Below are 15,141 nucleotides of genomic sequence, written 5' to 3' on the forward strand. Positions count from 1 at the left end.
GACATGTTGACCTTTGACGAAACCCTAAAATGAACTTAAGCAAGAAATCTTCCCTATGACATTGTATGAACAAATTGCGTCAAATCTACACTCCGAAAAAACATTACGAGAAATTGACATCAGCCGTCATCAAACAAGGAGAAGACTGGCACGGAAAAATTGACAATATTGTCAAAAAACAGAAATCTTAAATCCATGAAATGAAAACTAAACACTTATGTGCACTAAATAAACAGGAAAATGAAATCAAACAGATTGTGTCTAATTTAAAATAATGTATAGTTGACCTTACAAAATTATTGGACACTAAGGATGCTTTTCTTACTTCTGCATATAAATCCAGAAATGCTGAATTCAAAAATGTCCCTCCTAAAATTAATGCTTCGTTACCAAGTTTTTCTCCCCCAAATATCGATATGGAAAAACTCCATAAAATGTTTGGTTCTCTGTCACCATTATCCATTACAAAAGAAGAACATGATAATACACAAGATGCACAAATAGCTGAATCTGATTGCAAAGTCAGCGCCCTAGCTCTAAGATTCGCCAAATACAGTGAAAACTGTCCTATATCAAGTGATGTTTCCGATTTGGATAAATCCAACGACGAATGGAAAGATTGAAAATACAAAATCTGAAAACTTAACACCATCAAGGGCAATCAACTCATGGCAATCAAAACCCGCAAATCTGTGACATTCAATGTAACATACAACACATAAAATAGCTATACTGACCATGTAAAGAAGTGAAGACTGAAAAGAAATATAGAAATATAATTGTTCATTGATCGAGTTATAGGTTGGATAACATTATATAGAATTGGCCATTATTTTCATACAGATTTAACATGATTAACTACGGATTTCTTTGTTTTCTTAATCATGACAAAGAACACGCGTCAAGTTAGACCAGGTACAGTGAAGCTTGTATTATGCAGTCACCTACGGGATCCATCAAAAGTCGCCTTTAAAGGGAGATGACCTTTGAAAAGAGGTTCATCTTGTTTAAAAGAATTTATTTACAAATTAAATATGTCAGTTTTGTGCTTATAGTATGTATTTCACTACAAAATATACAAGAAAGTTAGGTATTGGACATTAGTGATCTAACTTAAATTATTATTATTTTTTATTTAGGAGATGCATTACTTTTATGGATGAATTCAAACTAAATTTAATAAAATTAATAAAATACCTGTATACTGAATCTTACACTTACAGGATGTTGCATTATCCCCCATTAAAACATTTTTTTTCTTTGTTTAAATAATGAATAAAATCAGTTAAAATTATTTTATCTAAACTTGATTCATAAAATTAACCTCTGCATATGTATTTTTTTTAAATACATGGACACAACTGTACATGGTTTGTTGTATAATAAACTCTCATACGTACTCTCAATTGATCAACAAATGTACAAGTTCCTGAGTAATGAAGCGCTACTTATCCCTAACGGTCGTTTCCTTTGTGAAATTCACAACATACCCAAGCCACAATGTGCAATATACCGTATAAACTGTAATTATGGCTTCAACAAATAATGCAAATTTCCAAGTTGTATATGATTTCACCTCTGTTGTTTTCAGAAAGCTTTTTCATTTTCAAATAATTTCTTCTGTTTTCTGCATTTTTTTTCTGCTTTGATCATAGTTCAAAACTCATTGTAGAAATCAAAAGCAACACAATGTTATTTTTACGGGATGATTCGTTTAAACTTGAGTTAAAATTTTGTAGTTTTATATTAGGAATTAACACGGAATAAACTTTTACACGAGTATGGGATGTATCAGCACCAAAGGTCTGATTCCAACTGACTATAATTTTTAACAACAAATCATTATACTGAACAAAGACATGCAGAGTAAGATAAAAGGATTAACAAAAGAATATGGAATTCAAGTATCAAACAATTATTGAGCGAATTGTGTTATTTTAGCAGCATGTATATAATACAATTAAAGATGAAAGATTAAGTGTCAATAAATAAAATCAGATGGCAATTAAGGAATTAACTGTCCAATCTCTGCCTATGTCTCAGGTGGGATTAAGGCTGTGCGGAATATATAAAATTTATCACATTTGCCGAAATATAAGAAAAGTTTTGACAATTTACACAAAGTCCGAAAAGTTAATTTACACTTTAATTCAAAATAAGTCAAAAAATGTTGTATTTTACATCGTTACATTATTCTTATTGTTGTTTTATTTTTTACCCATTATTGATATTATTTTAACTTCTTCGAACTCACATAATTTTATGTTGAAATCGGAATGTAGACAGGGGCATTATATTCATTCTGACACATTTCACTAGCTTTGTTTCATAATTAAATAAAATTCCTTCATTAAATACAACATTCTCGTGGTGCTTCGAGTATGAACATGTGACATAATCACTACCTCCACAACCTACATAATCTCTATCTCCATACTGAAATTGTGATAAATCTATTATCTACTTCTAAACAACCCTATTTACTTATAAATTGCTAACAACTCTAAGATTCAGTGTAAAATGTATTACGAAGTGATTTGAGATGACAGTTGTTATTCCAGTAAAGTTTAACAAAGTCAAATTTAAAGTAATTACACTTAGCGACATTTATTGATTAACTAACGAATTATTCAACAATTCAAATGAACGATCCTAACTGAAACAAAGTGGCCAAGAACCCGAAAGGTCGCACATTGTTTGTAGTAACTTGGATTTAAAAAAAAGCTTTTATGACAAAGAAGGTTAATTGCTAGTAAATATCATTTATATCTGAATGCGCATATTGTGTCACAGTGAGTCATTGGTTTAAGACAAACTTTGTTCAGGTTGAGGTGCTTTACATAAGATCTCATTCGAGATTATGAAATATATTTGCAGCAAAGAAGATAACTACTGGATATTTGTTGTTTTACGCCCGTATATTATTAGGGTAAAGATTATCATTCACGTCATATTGCAAGAACATGAGTATCAGTGGCAAAATGAAAATGAAAGTTAAAGTTTACTTTTCATTGGAAAAAAAATCCACACAACATATTTGTTTATGAAAATAAATTATCAGCTTTAAATATAAGTAGATAAAGTGGAAGCTTCTTACATCATTATTATTAATTGGATGTTGAAGCCTTCTAATCTTTAGGTTTACATATTTTGATATTAAATTTGTTTACTATGACCAAGTGGCTTTTGGAGTTGAAGATGAATAACCTGATGATGATGTAAAAATAAAGTCCTAAAAGGGGCGAGGACAATCCCCTCTCTGAGAAAATATTTCTCTCATTTTTCAAAGTTCAGGGATAAGTAAATTTTTCTATAATTATGCTTTCAGTAATGCCACCTTCAAGAAATGTATGTTGAATCATTTATTCCATTGAATAATTTATTAATAGCATTATTTTTCTATAGTTGACAGTATAGAACACATTAAGAATATTAAGAATAAAATCGGTTTATTTAGCCATAAATGATGGCCAGGGGTGATTTTTGCACATGAATTAGTGAAGTCTCTCATATACAATGAAACACTCTCAAATCTTAATCAACATACAATCCTCAGCAAAATTCAGTTAGAGGGCATTTTTCTCTAGAATATTCAAATGTTCATAAAAGTATCTCTGAATCCACAAAGTTATGTCATCTTATCCACAATATTTCTTTAAATTTAAAGGTAAAAAAAAATGTGGAAATGATTTTTGTCCTCTTTGAACTTGATTCACGTATTTTTTTTTTTTTAGAGTCTTTCGGTTGTCTCGTAAGTAACCGATCACTTGGCTTTCTTAACGATCTTACGTTCCTTTTTACCTCCATTAGATATCGATGATTGGTGATATTAATATGGAAACATCCTTACGTATTGTCGATTCAACTTTGTTCAAATCAATAGTAGGGTGGGACCACAATGGCTGATCAAAGTTTTGCATGGAAATATATAGGGAAAAACTTTTGCAAAAATCTTTTTTTCAAGAAAAGCAAAGCAATGATTGGTTTCATTTATACGGAAGCATCCTTATGCCTGTAGATTCAAACTGTTTAAATCAGAACTCCTCGTGGTAGGGTGGGGACAAAATATAGGATCAATTTTAACATAGGAACATATACTAATTTCTTTATTATCCCACCTGAGCCGAAGCCTCAAGTGAGCTTTTATGATCACATTTTGTCTGTAATCCATCCGTCTGTAAACTTTTTCACATTTTCGACTTTTTCTCAAGGAACACTGGATCAATTCTTACCAAACTTGGTGCAAATAATCCTTGGGAAAGGAGAGTTTCAAATGTAAAAATCAAGGGCCAAGTCCCTTCACAAAGGGAGATAATCAAGAAAAGACAAAAATAGAATGAAGTCATTAAAAAATCTTCTTATCAAGAACCATTGGACTAGAAAAGCTGATATTTATGTGGAGTCATCTTGGCGTAGTGTAGATTCTAAATTTTTCAAATCATGACCCTTATGGGTAGGGCGGAGCCAAGGTAGGGAAATAAAGTTAAAGATAGAAATATACAAGAAATAACAATTAAAAATCTTCTTAAGAACCACTGGGTCAGAAAAGCTGAAACTGAGGAGGACACATCCTGGCGTATTGCAGATTCTAAATTACTCGAATCATGCCCCTCGGAGCCAAAGTAGGTAATCAAAGTTTAACATAGAAATATATAGGAAAAAAAACTTTAAAAAATCATCTCCACAAGAAACACTGGGCCAGAAAAACTGAAACTTATGTGAAAGCATCCTGGCGTAGTGTAGATTCTAAATTGTTCAAATCATAACCCCCAGGGGTAGGGCGGGGTAAAAATAGGGAATCAAAATTTTAAATAGAAATACCCTATATCTGTTTTTTTTTTGCGTGTTGGAAATTTTGCGAAAAAGGGATAGATTAAGGACGTTCGATCCTTTGCTTTTGGATCAATTTTGGTGTAGACCTTTATTTCTAAAATTCTGCATCGTTTTTAAGTTTTAGCGTTGAATTTAGATTCCACAATGCAAATCAAACTATAGCCATTGCAAAAATCGCAATTAAATTCCACTCAAGTAAGGTTAAGTAAGGACTATATTTTGTGGCGGAAGTTTTTTTTTTAGAAGAAAATATTAAATTTTTCCCTTTTGAACTTTGTACAGTACTTTTAATTTTAGATTCCTATTTTCCCGTGCTGGATGCACACAAAGCTGTTTTTTTGCAGTGAAATGTGTTATGCATGTTCTGAAATCTATTTTTTTTTTCTTATGAATTCTTTCGACGAATTATGACAAATATAGTAAATATATTCTGAAAGTCAAAGAGAAAAAATTAGCCAATTTTATCAGAAAATTGACAAATTTTTCGTAATAATTAAAAAAAATTACATCATATACCCCCACTTTTGATGTTCTTTTCTGAATATTAAAGATATCTTTGACCTATCTTCTGAAATTCAGCAAGAGTTTAAGACTTTAAAATAATTTTCTTGCTTATTAAATTTTCAATGCAAGAAAAATAACATTTTGCGAGTGCAGAAAGGTCAAATAATGATTAAGCGTGGGAGTTTGAAACTTTTTCTTCGTCACAATTTAAAAGCGTCTTTTTTAAAATAGACTTCTAGTTTATTTTGTTCCATGCTTTATTTGGATAAAAATATTACAGGGAAAAACGTTGAAAAACGTTGAAGATGTACTTTTTTTTATTAAGACAAAGATTTCAGTGCAAAAAGGCCATATTTAATGTACTGTAGCTCCAAAAGGAGCATATTGACCCCCATATTTTGATTTGATTTTTTGTTAAACTATGTGTGTAGAAACTAAAAATATACTTGACAAAAAAAGTTTAAGACTTTAAATATCACGTCGAACTTTAATTAGTACAGTTTATATTCTGCGTGTTATTTTTTACATTTCAAGATTTTTGTATATAAAATAGTAACGTTTTTATGTCACATTATAGCTTACATAATTTCTGCGTGTTTAATATTTTGCAAATTAAAAATGTTCGCAAAAATTGCGAAAATTAGATCATCCCGAAAAAAATTGGATATTCGGTATATAGGAAAAATCTTTAAAAATCATCTTTGAAGAAATCGGGGTACTGTGCCAGAAAAGCTGAAACTTATGTGGAAGCATTCGTGTGCTTTCGTGTGTAGGTAGATTTTAAATTGTTCAATTTATGACCGAAGTGATAAGATTGGGTCACAAAATGTATTACATAGGGGGAATTTAGTAAAGAGATTTGTGTTGATTTTGTCGTTATCTGCTGGACACTTTGTGTTGAGATTGTCGATATCTGCTGGACTCTTGGTGTTCAGATTGTCGATATCTGCTGGACTCTTTGTGTTGAGATTGTCGTTATCTGTTGGACTCTTTGTGTTGTGATTGTCATTATCTGCTGGACTCTTTGTGTTGAGATTGTCGTTATCTGCTGGACTCTTTGTGTTGAGATTGTTGTTATCTACTAGACTCTTTGTGTTGAGATTGTCGTTATCTGCTGGACTCTTTGTGTTGAGATTGTTGTTATCTACTAGACTCTTTGTGTTGAGATTGCCGTTATCTGCTGGGCTCTTGGTGTTGAGATTGTCGTTATCTGCTGGACTCTTTGTGTTGAGATTGTTGTTATCTACTAGACTCTTTGTGTTGAGATTGTCGTTATCTGCTGGACTCTTGGTGTTGAGATTGTCGTTATCTGTTGGACTCTTTGTGTTGAGATTGTCGTTATTTGCTAGACTCTTTGTATTGAGATTGTTGTTATCTGCTGGACTCTTTGTGTTGATGTTGTCGTTATCTGTTGGACTCTTTGTGTTGAGATTGTCGTTATTTGCTAGACTCTTTGTATTGAGATTGTTGTTATCTGCCTGACTCTTTGTGTTGATGTTGTCGTTATCTGTTGGACTGTTTGTGTTGAGATTGTCGTTTTCTACTGGACTCTTTGTGTTGTAATTGTCGTTAGCTCTTGGAGTCTTTGTGTTGAGATTGTCGTTATCTGCCTGACTCTTTGTGTTGAGATTGTCGTTATCTGCTGGACTCTTCATGTTGAGATTGTTGATATCTGCTGGACTCTTTGTTTTGAGATTGTCACTATCTGTTGGACGCTTAGTGTTGAGATTGTCGTTATCTGCTAGACTCTTTGTATTCGCAATACAGTTAAGGCGCGCAATGGAAATATCGATAAATTTTGTATTTAGAAATGTATTCGTAATCGGGATGGCGATTATTTTTAGTACATTATTTATATCGGATAATTGTAATTATGATTGATAACTACATATCGAGGACGATTATATTTTATATTTAGACTAGTCACGTGATGCGGCAGTCACGCGATTTTAGCAGATTGAATTGAAGTATTGATGTTACATATAAATATCACTAGTGCAAGGGCATAACCAAATGAAATAAAAAGGTATGGTTTCCATACAAATTTTGCCCCGTGATTTTCTAAAAAATGAAACTGGTGTAAAAGTTGAAAACTCATGCTTTTTAAATAATTGAAATACAATGCAGAAAAATCATACAAGCCATTTTTCTCACATGTGTTTTTAAATGCTAATTATGATGTCATTAAAATGTGCATTTTCCCGTATTTTTTAAAAAAGTTGCAGAAGACACCAATTTTCAATGGAATTTTCTTTCAGATAACATTGTCCACAGGCATCGCCCACAAAGATCTTGATATATGTGATTTGTTATTAAATTGTGCACAAAATATCAAAAAATTAACGTGGGCGACGGCTGTGAACACTGTTTTCTAAAGGAAAATTCCCCTTGAAATGTGCCATTTTTGATGCTTTTTCCGTTGAAAATAGAGAAATGCTTCATTTTAATGACGTCATATTTGCAGAATGGTAAACCTTCATGCCATATTCTTTCCTGATTTATCACAGTCGTATACTTAACTAATATTTAAGCCAGTTTCAAAACTTATTGATATCATTACATTTTTAGGGCGCAATAAAGCTAAAACCATACCTTCTTCTTTCCAAGTTTAGTATATAAATATTTTCAACACCATTGTAGTTTCTAAAAAGTGCTGCGATCCTGTCTAAATTCTGCAATTTCATTGTTAAAATTATACTTGTATGACCGATTGCTATATTTTTTGCTGGTCAGCGGCATGAAATATTGATATAATTAAATTTTTTTTAAGATTTCATCAGGATCGCAGCACTTTTCAGATACCTTAATAGTTCTATAGTTGAAATGTAAAAGCTTACTTTGATCCATAGAGTGTATGCCCTTGCACTAGATCGATTTATTAAGACCCCCCAGATTACCATATATTAATAAAATAGCGAAGAAGACATTAAATTCACGTTAATGACCCATAGAATATCTGTATTTAATATTTTATTTAATTAGAGAATACATATTTTGATGAGAAAATATTACTTGATCTGTCTCTCACTGCATACAAACTAAGTCACGTTGTAAGAAATGACTTCATATTGGCAAGTGTATTGCAATCAGTGACTTGTTTATAACTTGTTATGTGGGATTTAACTAACGACAAAACAACACGCAGAAGTAAGTTTTTAGGTAGTTTGATGATTTTTTACTGGTTAAATTAGCAGATAAACTCATTTTGTGGTATTTTAAAGAAATGTTGTATGACATATATTGTGCATGATGTCATAGTCAATTTTCCCGTACAAATTAGGCTCCGCCTCCTTTTTGTAACCTTAACTGTGCTGCGTTGAGGTTATTGTAATCTGCCTGACTCTTTGTGTTGAGATTGTCGTTATCTGCCTGACTCTTTGTGTTGAGTTTGTCGTTATCTGCTGGATTCTTTGTGTTGAGATTGTTGTTATTTGTTGGACTCTTTGTGTTGCGATTGTCGTTATTTGTTGGACTCTTTGTGTTTGAATTATCGTTATTTGTTGGACTCTTTGTGTTGATATTGTTGTTATCTGCTGGACTCTTTGTGTTGGGATTGTCGTTTTCTGCTGGACACTTTCTATTGAGATTGTCGTTATCTGCTGGACTCTTTGTGTTGATATTGTCGTTATCTGTTGAACTTTTTGTGTTGAGATTGTCGTTATCTGCTGGACTCTTTGTGTTGATATTTTTGTTATCTGTTGGACACTTTGTGTTGTGATTATCGTTATCTGCTGGACACTTTGTATTGAGATTGTCGTTATCTGCTGGACTCTTTGTGTTGATATTGTCGTTATCTGTTGAACTTTTTGTGTTGAGATTGTCGTTATCTTCTGGAATCTTTGTGTTGAGATTGTTGTTATTTACTGGATTCTTTGTGTTAAGAATGTCGTTATCTGTTGGACTCTTTGTGTTGGGATTATCGTTATTTGTTGGACTCTTTGTGTGAGATTGTTGTTATCTGCTGGACTCTTTGTATTGAGATTGTCGTTATCTGCTGGACTCTTTGTGTTGAGATTGTTGTTATCTGCTGGACTCTTTATGTTGAGATTGCTGTTATCTGCTGGATACTTTGTGTTGAGATTTGTTGTTATCTGCTGGACTCTTTGTGTTGAGATTGTCGTTATGTGCTTGACTCTTTGTGTTGAGATTGTCGTTATGTGCTTGACTCTTTGTGTTGAGATTGTCGTTATGTGTTGGACTCTTTGTGTTGAGATTGTCGTTATGTGTTGGACTCTGATATTATCATGCTTACATCTTATATATCGTAAATATTGATCTAAATATCGATACAAACACTACATAATATTATTAGCTTCAGTTCAAATTCTAATAACATTGGAGTCGGAAGCCAATTGGAAGGGGAAAAGAAAAAAAATTCAAGCCAGAAAAAGAAATTAACAATGAAATAAATAAATGACCATTGTCTAAACTTAAAAAAAAACTATTTCTTTGGGGGGGATGGGTGGGTAACGATTTTTTCCCGAACCACTACCACTTACCTATTTGACTACACTGAAACATGCCTTTTGAAAGTTGGGGGGGGGGGGGGCTATTCTACATTTATTATGTCTATATTTTGCAAATATGGGGGAGGGGGCTTAAGCCCATTTCCGTTTCCAACGCCTATGATTAATGCAGACGAACTATAGAAAACTGACAAAGGCTGAAGAGGACTCTCAAAGTGCTGTTCAAGAAATTAGAAAATGTTCATTTAGGAATTAAATAATTTATACAGAAAAAGTGATTTTAAAAATCAAAATATATATTCTTTGTTGAACATTTTCAAGTTAGTGAAAACAGAGGGCATATTTTGTGTTGATTTTGTCGTAATCTTTGTAGTCTTTGTGTTGAGATTGTCGTTATCTATTGAACTGTTTGTGTTGAGATTGGTGTTATCTAATGGACTGTTTGTGCTGAGACTGTTGTTATCTAATGGACTCTTTGTGTTAATATTGTCGTTATCTGCTGGACTCTTTGTGTTGAGAATATCGTTATCTGTTGGACTCTTTGTGTTGAGATTGTCGTTATCTGTTAGAATCTTTGTGTTGAGATTGTCGTTATCTGCTGCACACTTTTTGTTGAGATTGTCGTTATCTTCTTGACCCTTTGTGTTGAGATTTTCGTAACCTGCTGGACTCTTTGTGTTGAGATTGTCATTATCTTCTGGAATCTTTGTGTTGATTTTGTCGTGATCTTCTGGACTCTTCGTGTTGGGATTGTTGTTATCTACTGGACTCTTTGTGTTGGGATTGTTGTTATGTGCTGGACTCTTTGTGTTGAGATTGTCGTAATCTGCTGGACTCTTTGTGTTGAGAATGTCATTATCTTCTGGACTCTTTGAGTTGGGATTTTTGTTATCTACTGGACTCTTTGTGTTGAGATTGTCGTTATCTGCTAGACTCTTTGTGTTGAATATCTTCTGGACTCTTTGTGTTGAAAATGTCGTTATCTTCTGGACTCTTTGTGTTGAGATTGTTGCTATCTGCTGGACTCTTTTTGTTGGGATTGTTGTTATCTACTGAACTCTTTGTGTTGAGATTGTCGTTATCTGCTAGACTCTTTGTGTTGAAATTGTCATTATCTGCTGGACTCTTTGTGTTGATTTTGTCGTAATTTTTGGACTCTTTGTGTTGAGGTTTTTGTTATCTGCTGGACTCTTTGTGTCGGGATTGTCGTTATCGACTGGACTCTTTGTGTTGAGATTGTCGTTATGTGCTGGACTCTTTGTGTTGAGATTATCGTTATCTGTTGGACTCTTTGTCTTGAGATTGACGTTATCTGCTGGACTCTTTGTGTTGGGATTGTTGTTATCTACTAAACTCTTTGTGTTGAGATTGTTGTTATCTGCTAGACTCTTTGTGTTGAAATTGTCATTATCTGCTGGACTCTTTGTGTTGATTTTGTCGTAATTTTTGGACTCTTTGTGTTGAGGTTTTCGTTATCTGCTGGACTCTTTGTGTCGGGACTGTCGTTATCGATTGGACTCTTTGTGTTGAGATTGTCGTTATGTGCTGGACTCTTTGTGTTGAGATTATCGTTATCTGTTGGACTCTTTGTCTTGAGATTGACGTTATCTGCTGGACTCTTTGTGTTGAGATTGACGTTATCTGCTGGACTCTTTGTGTTGAGATTGTCGTTATCTGCTGGACTCTTTGTGTTGAGATTGTCGTTAACTGTTTTACTCTTTGTGTTGAGATTGTCGTCATCTGCTGGATTCTGTGTTTTGAGATTGTCGTTAACTGCTGGACTCTTTGTGTTGAGATTGTCGTAATCTGTTGGAGTCTTTTTGTTGGGATTGTTGTTATCTACTAAACTCTTTGTGTTGAGATTGTCGTTATCTGCTAGACTCTTTGTGTTGAAATTGTCATTATCTGCTGGACTCTTTGTGTTGATTTTGTCGTAATTTTTGGACTCTTTGTGTTGAGGTTTTCGTTATCTGCTGGACTCTTTGTGTCGGGATTGTCGTTATCGACTGGACTCTTTGTGTTGAGATTGTCGTTATGTGCTGGACTCTTTGTGTTGAGATTATCGTTATCTGTTGGACTCTTTGTCTTGAGATTGTCGTTATATGCTGGACTCTTTGTGTTGAGATTGTCGTTAACTGTTGGACTCTTGGTGTTGAGATTGTCGTCATCTGCTGGATTCTGTGTTAAGATTGTCGTTATCTGCTGGACTCTTTGTGTTGAGATTGTCGTTATCGACTGGACTCTTTGTGTTGAGATTGTCGTTATCTGCTAGACTCTTTGTGTTGAGATTGTCGTTATCTGCTGGACTCTTTGTGTTGAGATTGTCGTTATCGACTGGACTCTTTGTGTTGAGATTGTCGTTATCTGCTGGACTCTGTGTTAAGATTGTCGTTATCTGCTGGACTCTTTGTGTTGAGATTGTCGTTATGTGCTGGACTCTTTGTGTTGAGATTATCGTTATCTGTTGGACTCTTTGTCTTGAGATTGTCGTTATATGCTGGACTCTTTGTGTTGAGATTGACGTTATCTGCTGGACTCTTTGTGTTGAGATTGTCGTTATCTGCTGGACTCTTTGTGTTGAGATTGTCGTTATCTGCTGGACTCTTTGTGTTGAGATTGTCGTCATCTGCTGGATTCTGTGTTTTGAGATTGTCGTTAACTGCTGGACTCTTTGTGTTGAGATTGTCGTAATCTGTTGGAGTCTTTTTGTTGAGATTGTCGTTATCTGCTGGATTCTGTGTTTTGAGATTGTAGTTATCTGCTGGACTCTCTGTGTTGAGATTGTCGTTAACTGTTGGACTCTTTGTGTTGAGTTTGTCGTTATCTGTTGGATTCTTTGTGTTGAGTTTGTCGTTATCTGCTGGACTCTTTGTGTTGAGGTTTTCGTTATCTGCTGGACTCTTTGTGTCGGGATTGTCGTTATCGACTGGACTCTTTGTGTTGAGATTGTCGTTATGTGCTGGACTCTTTGTGTTGAGATTATCGTTATCTGTTGGACTCTTTGTCTTGAGATTGTCGTTATATGCTGGACTCTTTGTGTTGAGATTGTCGTTAACTGTTGGACTCTTGGTGTTGAGATTGTCGTCATCTGCTGGATTCTGTGTTAAGATTGTCGTTATCTGCTGGACTCTTTGTGTTGAGATTGTCGTTATCGACTGGACTCTTTGTGTTGAGATTGTCGTTATCTGCTAGACTCTTTGTGTTGAGATTGTCGTTATCTGCTGGACTCTTTGTGTTGAGATTGTCGTTATCGACTGGACTCTTTGTGTTGAGATTGTCGTTATCTGCTGGACTCTGTGTTAAGATTGTCGTTATCTGCTGGACTCTTTGTGTTGAGATTGTCGTTATGTGCTGGACTCTTTGTGTTGAGATTATCGTTATCTGTTGGACTCTTTGTCTTGAGATTGTCGTTATATGCTGGACTCTTTGTGTTGAGAATGTCATTATCTTCTGGACTCTTTGAGTTGGGATTGTTGTTATATACTGGACTCTTTGTGTTGAGATTGTCGTTATCTGCTAGACTCTTTGTGTTGAATATCTTCTGGACTCTTTGTGTTGAAAATGTCGTTATCTTCTGGACTCTTTGTGTTGAGATTATTGCTATCTGCTGGACTCTTTGTGTTGGGATTGTTGTTATCTACTGAACTCTTTGTGTTGAGATTGTCGTTATCTGCTAGACTCTTTGTGTTGAAATTGTCATTATCTGCTGGACTCTTTGTGTTGATTTTGTCGTAATTTTTGGACTCTTTGTGTTGATGTTTTTGTTATCTGCTGGACTCTTTGTGTCGGGATTGTCGTTATCGACTGGACTCTTTGTGTTTAGATTGTCGTTATGTACTGGACTCTTTGTGTTGAGATTATCGTTATCTGTTGGACTCTTTGTCTTGAGATTGACGTTATCTGCTGGACTCTTTGTGTTGGGATTGTTGTTATCTACTAAACTCTTTGTGTTGAGATTGTTGTTATCTGCTAGACTCTTTGTGTTGAAATTGTCATTATCTGCTGGACTCTTTGTGTTGATTTTGTCGTTATCTGCTGGACTCTTTGTGTTGAGGTTTTCGTTATCTGCTGGACTCTTTGTGTGAGATTGTTGTTATCTGCTGGACTCTTTGTATTGAGATTGTCGTTATCTGCTGGACTCTTTGTGTTGAGATTGTTGTTATCTGCTGGACTCTTTATGTTGAGATTGCTGTTATCTGCTGGATCTTTGTGTTGAGATTTGTTGTTATCTGCTGGACTCTTTGTGTTGAGATTGTCGTTATGTGCTTGACTCTTTGTGTTGAGATTGTCGTTATGTGCTTGACTCTTTGTGTTGATATTGTTGTTATGTGTTGGACTCTTTGTGTTGAGGTTGTCGATAACTGCTGGACTCTTTGATATTATCATGTTTACATCTTATATATCTTAAATATTGATCTAAACATCGATACAAACACTACATAATATCATTACCTTCAGTTCAAGTTCTAGTAATATTGGAGTCGTAGGCCATTGGAAGTGGGAATGAAAAAAAAATTCAAACCTGAAAAAGAAATTAACAAAGAAATAAATAAATGACCATTGTCTAAACTTAAAAAAAAACTATTTCTTTGGGGATGGGTGGGTAACGATTTTTTCCCGAACCACTACCACTTACCTATTTGACTACACTGAAACATGCCTTTTGAAAGTTGGGGGGGGGGGGGGGGGCTATTCTACATTTATTATGTCTATATTTTGCAAATATGGGGAGGGGGCTTAAGCCCATTTCCGTTTCCAACGCCTATGATTAATGCAGACGAACTATAGAAAACTGACAAAGGCTGAAGAGGACTCTCAAAGTGCTGTTCAAGAAATTAGAAAATGTTCATTTAGGAATTAAATAATTTATACAGAAAAAGTGATTTTAAAAATCAAAATATATATTCTTTGTTGAACATTTTCAAGTTAGTGAAAACAGAGGGCATATTTTGTGTTGATTTTGTCGTAATCTTTGTAGTCTTTGTGTTGAGATTGTCGTTATCTATTGAACTGTTTGTGTTGAGATTGGTGTTATCTAATGGACTGTTTGTGCTGAGACTGTTGTTATCTAATGGACTCTTTGTGTTAATATTGTCGTTATCTGCTGGACTCTTTGTGTTGAGAATATCGTTATCTGTTGGACTCTTTGTGTTGAGATTGTCGTTATCTGTTAGAATCTTTGTGTTGAGATTGTCGTTATCTGCTGCACACTTTTTGTTGAGATTGTCGTTATCTTCTTGACCCTTTGTGTTGAGATTTTCGTAACCTGCTGGACTCTTTGTGTTGAGATTGTCATTATCTTCTGGAATCTTTGTGTTGATTTTGTCGTGATCTTCTG

General features: G+C 34.3%; 1 protein-coding gene across 1 annotated transcript; it reads right to left on the minus strand.

Moving 5' to 3' along the window:
• Positions 1–10,724: 10,724 nt before the first annotated feature.
• On the minus strand, positions 10,725–13,812 carry LOC134276239 (uncharacterized protein DDB_G0287625-like; the record flags this gene model as incomplete). Its single annotated transcript, XM_062758507.1, has 6 exons — positions 10,725–10,960; positions 11,059–11,256; positions 11,520–11,750; positions 12,406–12,573; positions 12,835–12,901; positions 13,483–13,812. Coding segments are annotated over 6 exons (1,230 nt in total), but the record flags the coding sequence as incomplete, so codon positions are not given.
• Positions 13,813–15,141: the final 1,329 nt, after the last annotated feature.

The sequence above is a fragment of the Saccostrea cucullata genome, unplaced genomic scaffold (assembly GCF_032062105.1).
Source record: "Saccostrea cucullata isolate Sc308-1 unplaced genomic scaffold, CSIRO_AGI_Scuc_v1 ctg7152, whole genome shotgun sequence".
Lineage (NCBI taxonomy): Eukaryota > Metazoa > Mollusca > Bivalvia > Ostreida > Ostreidae > Saccostrea > Saccostrea cuccullata.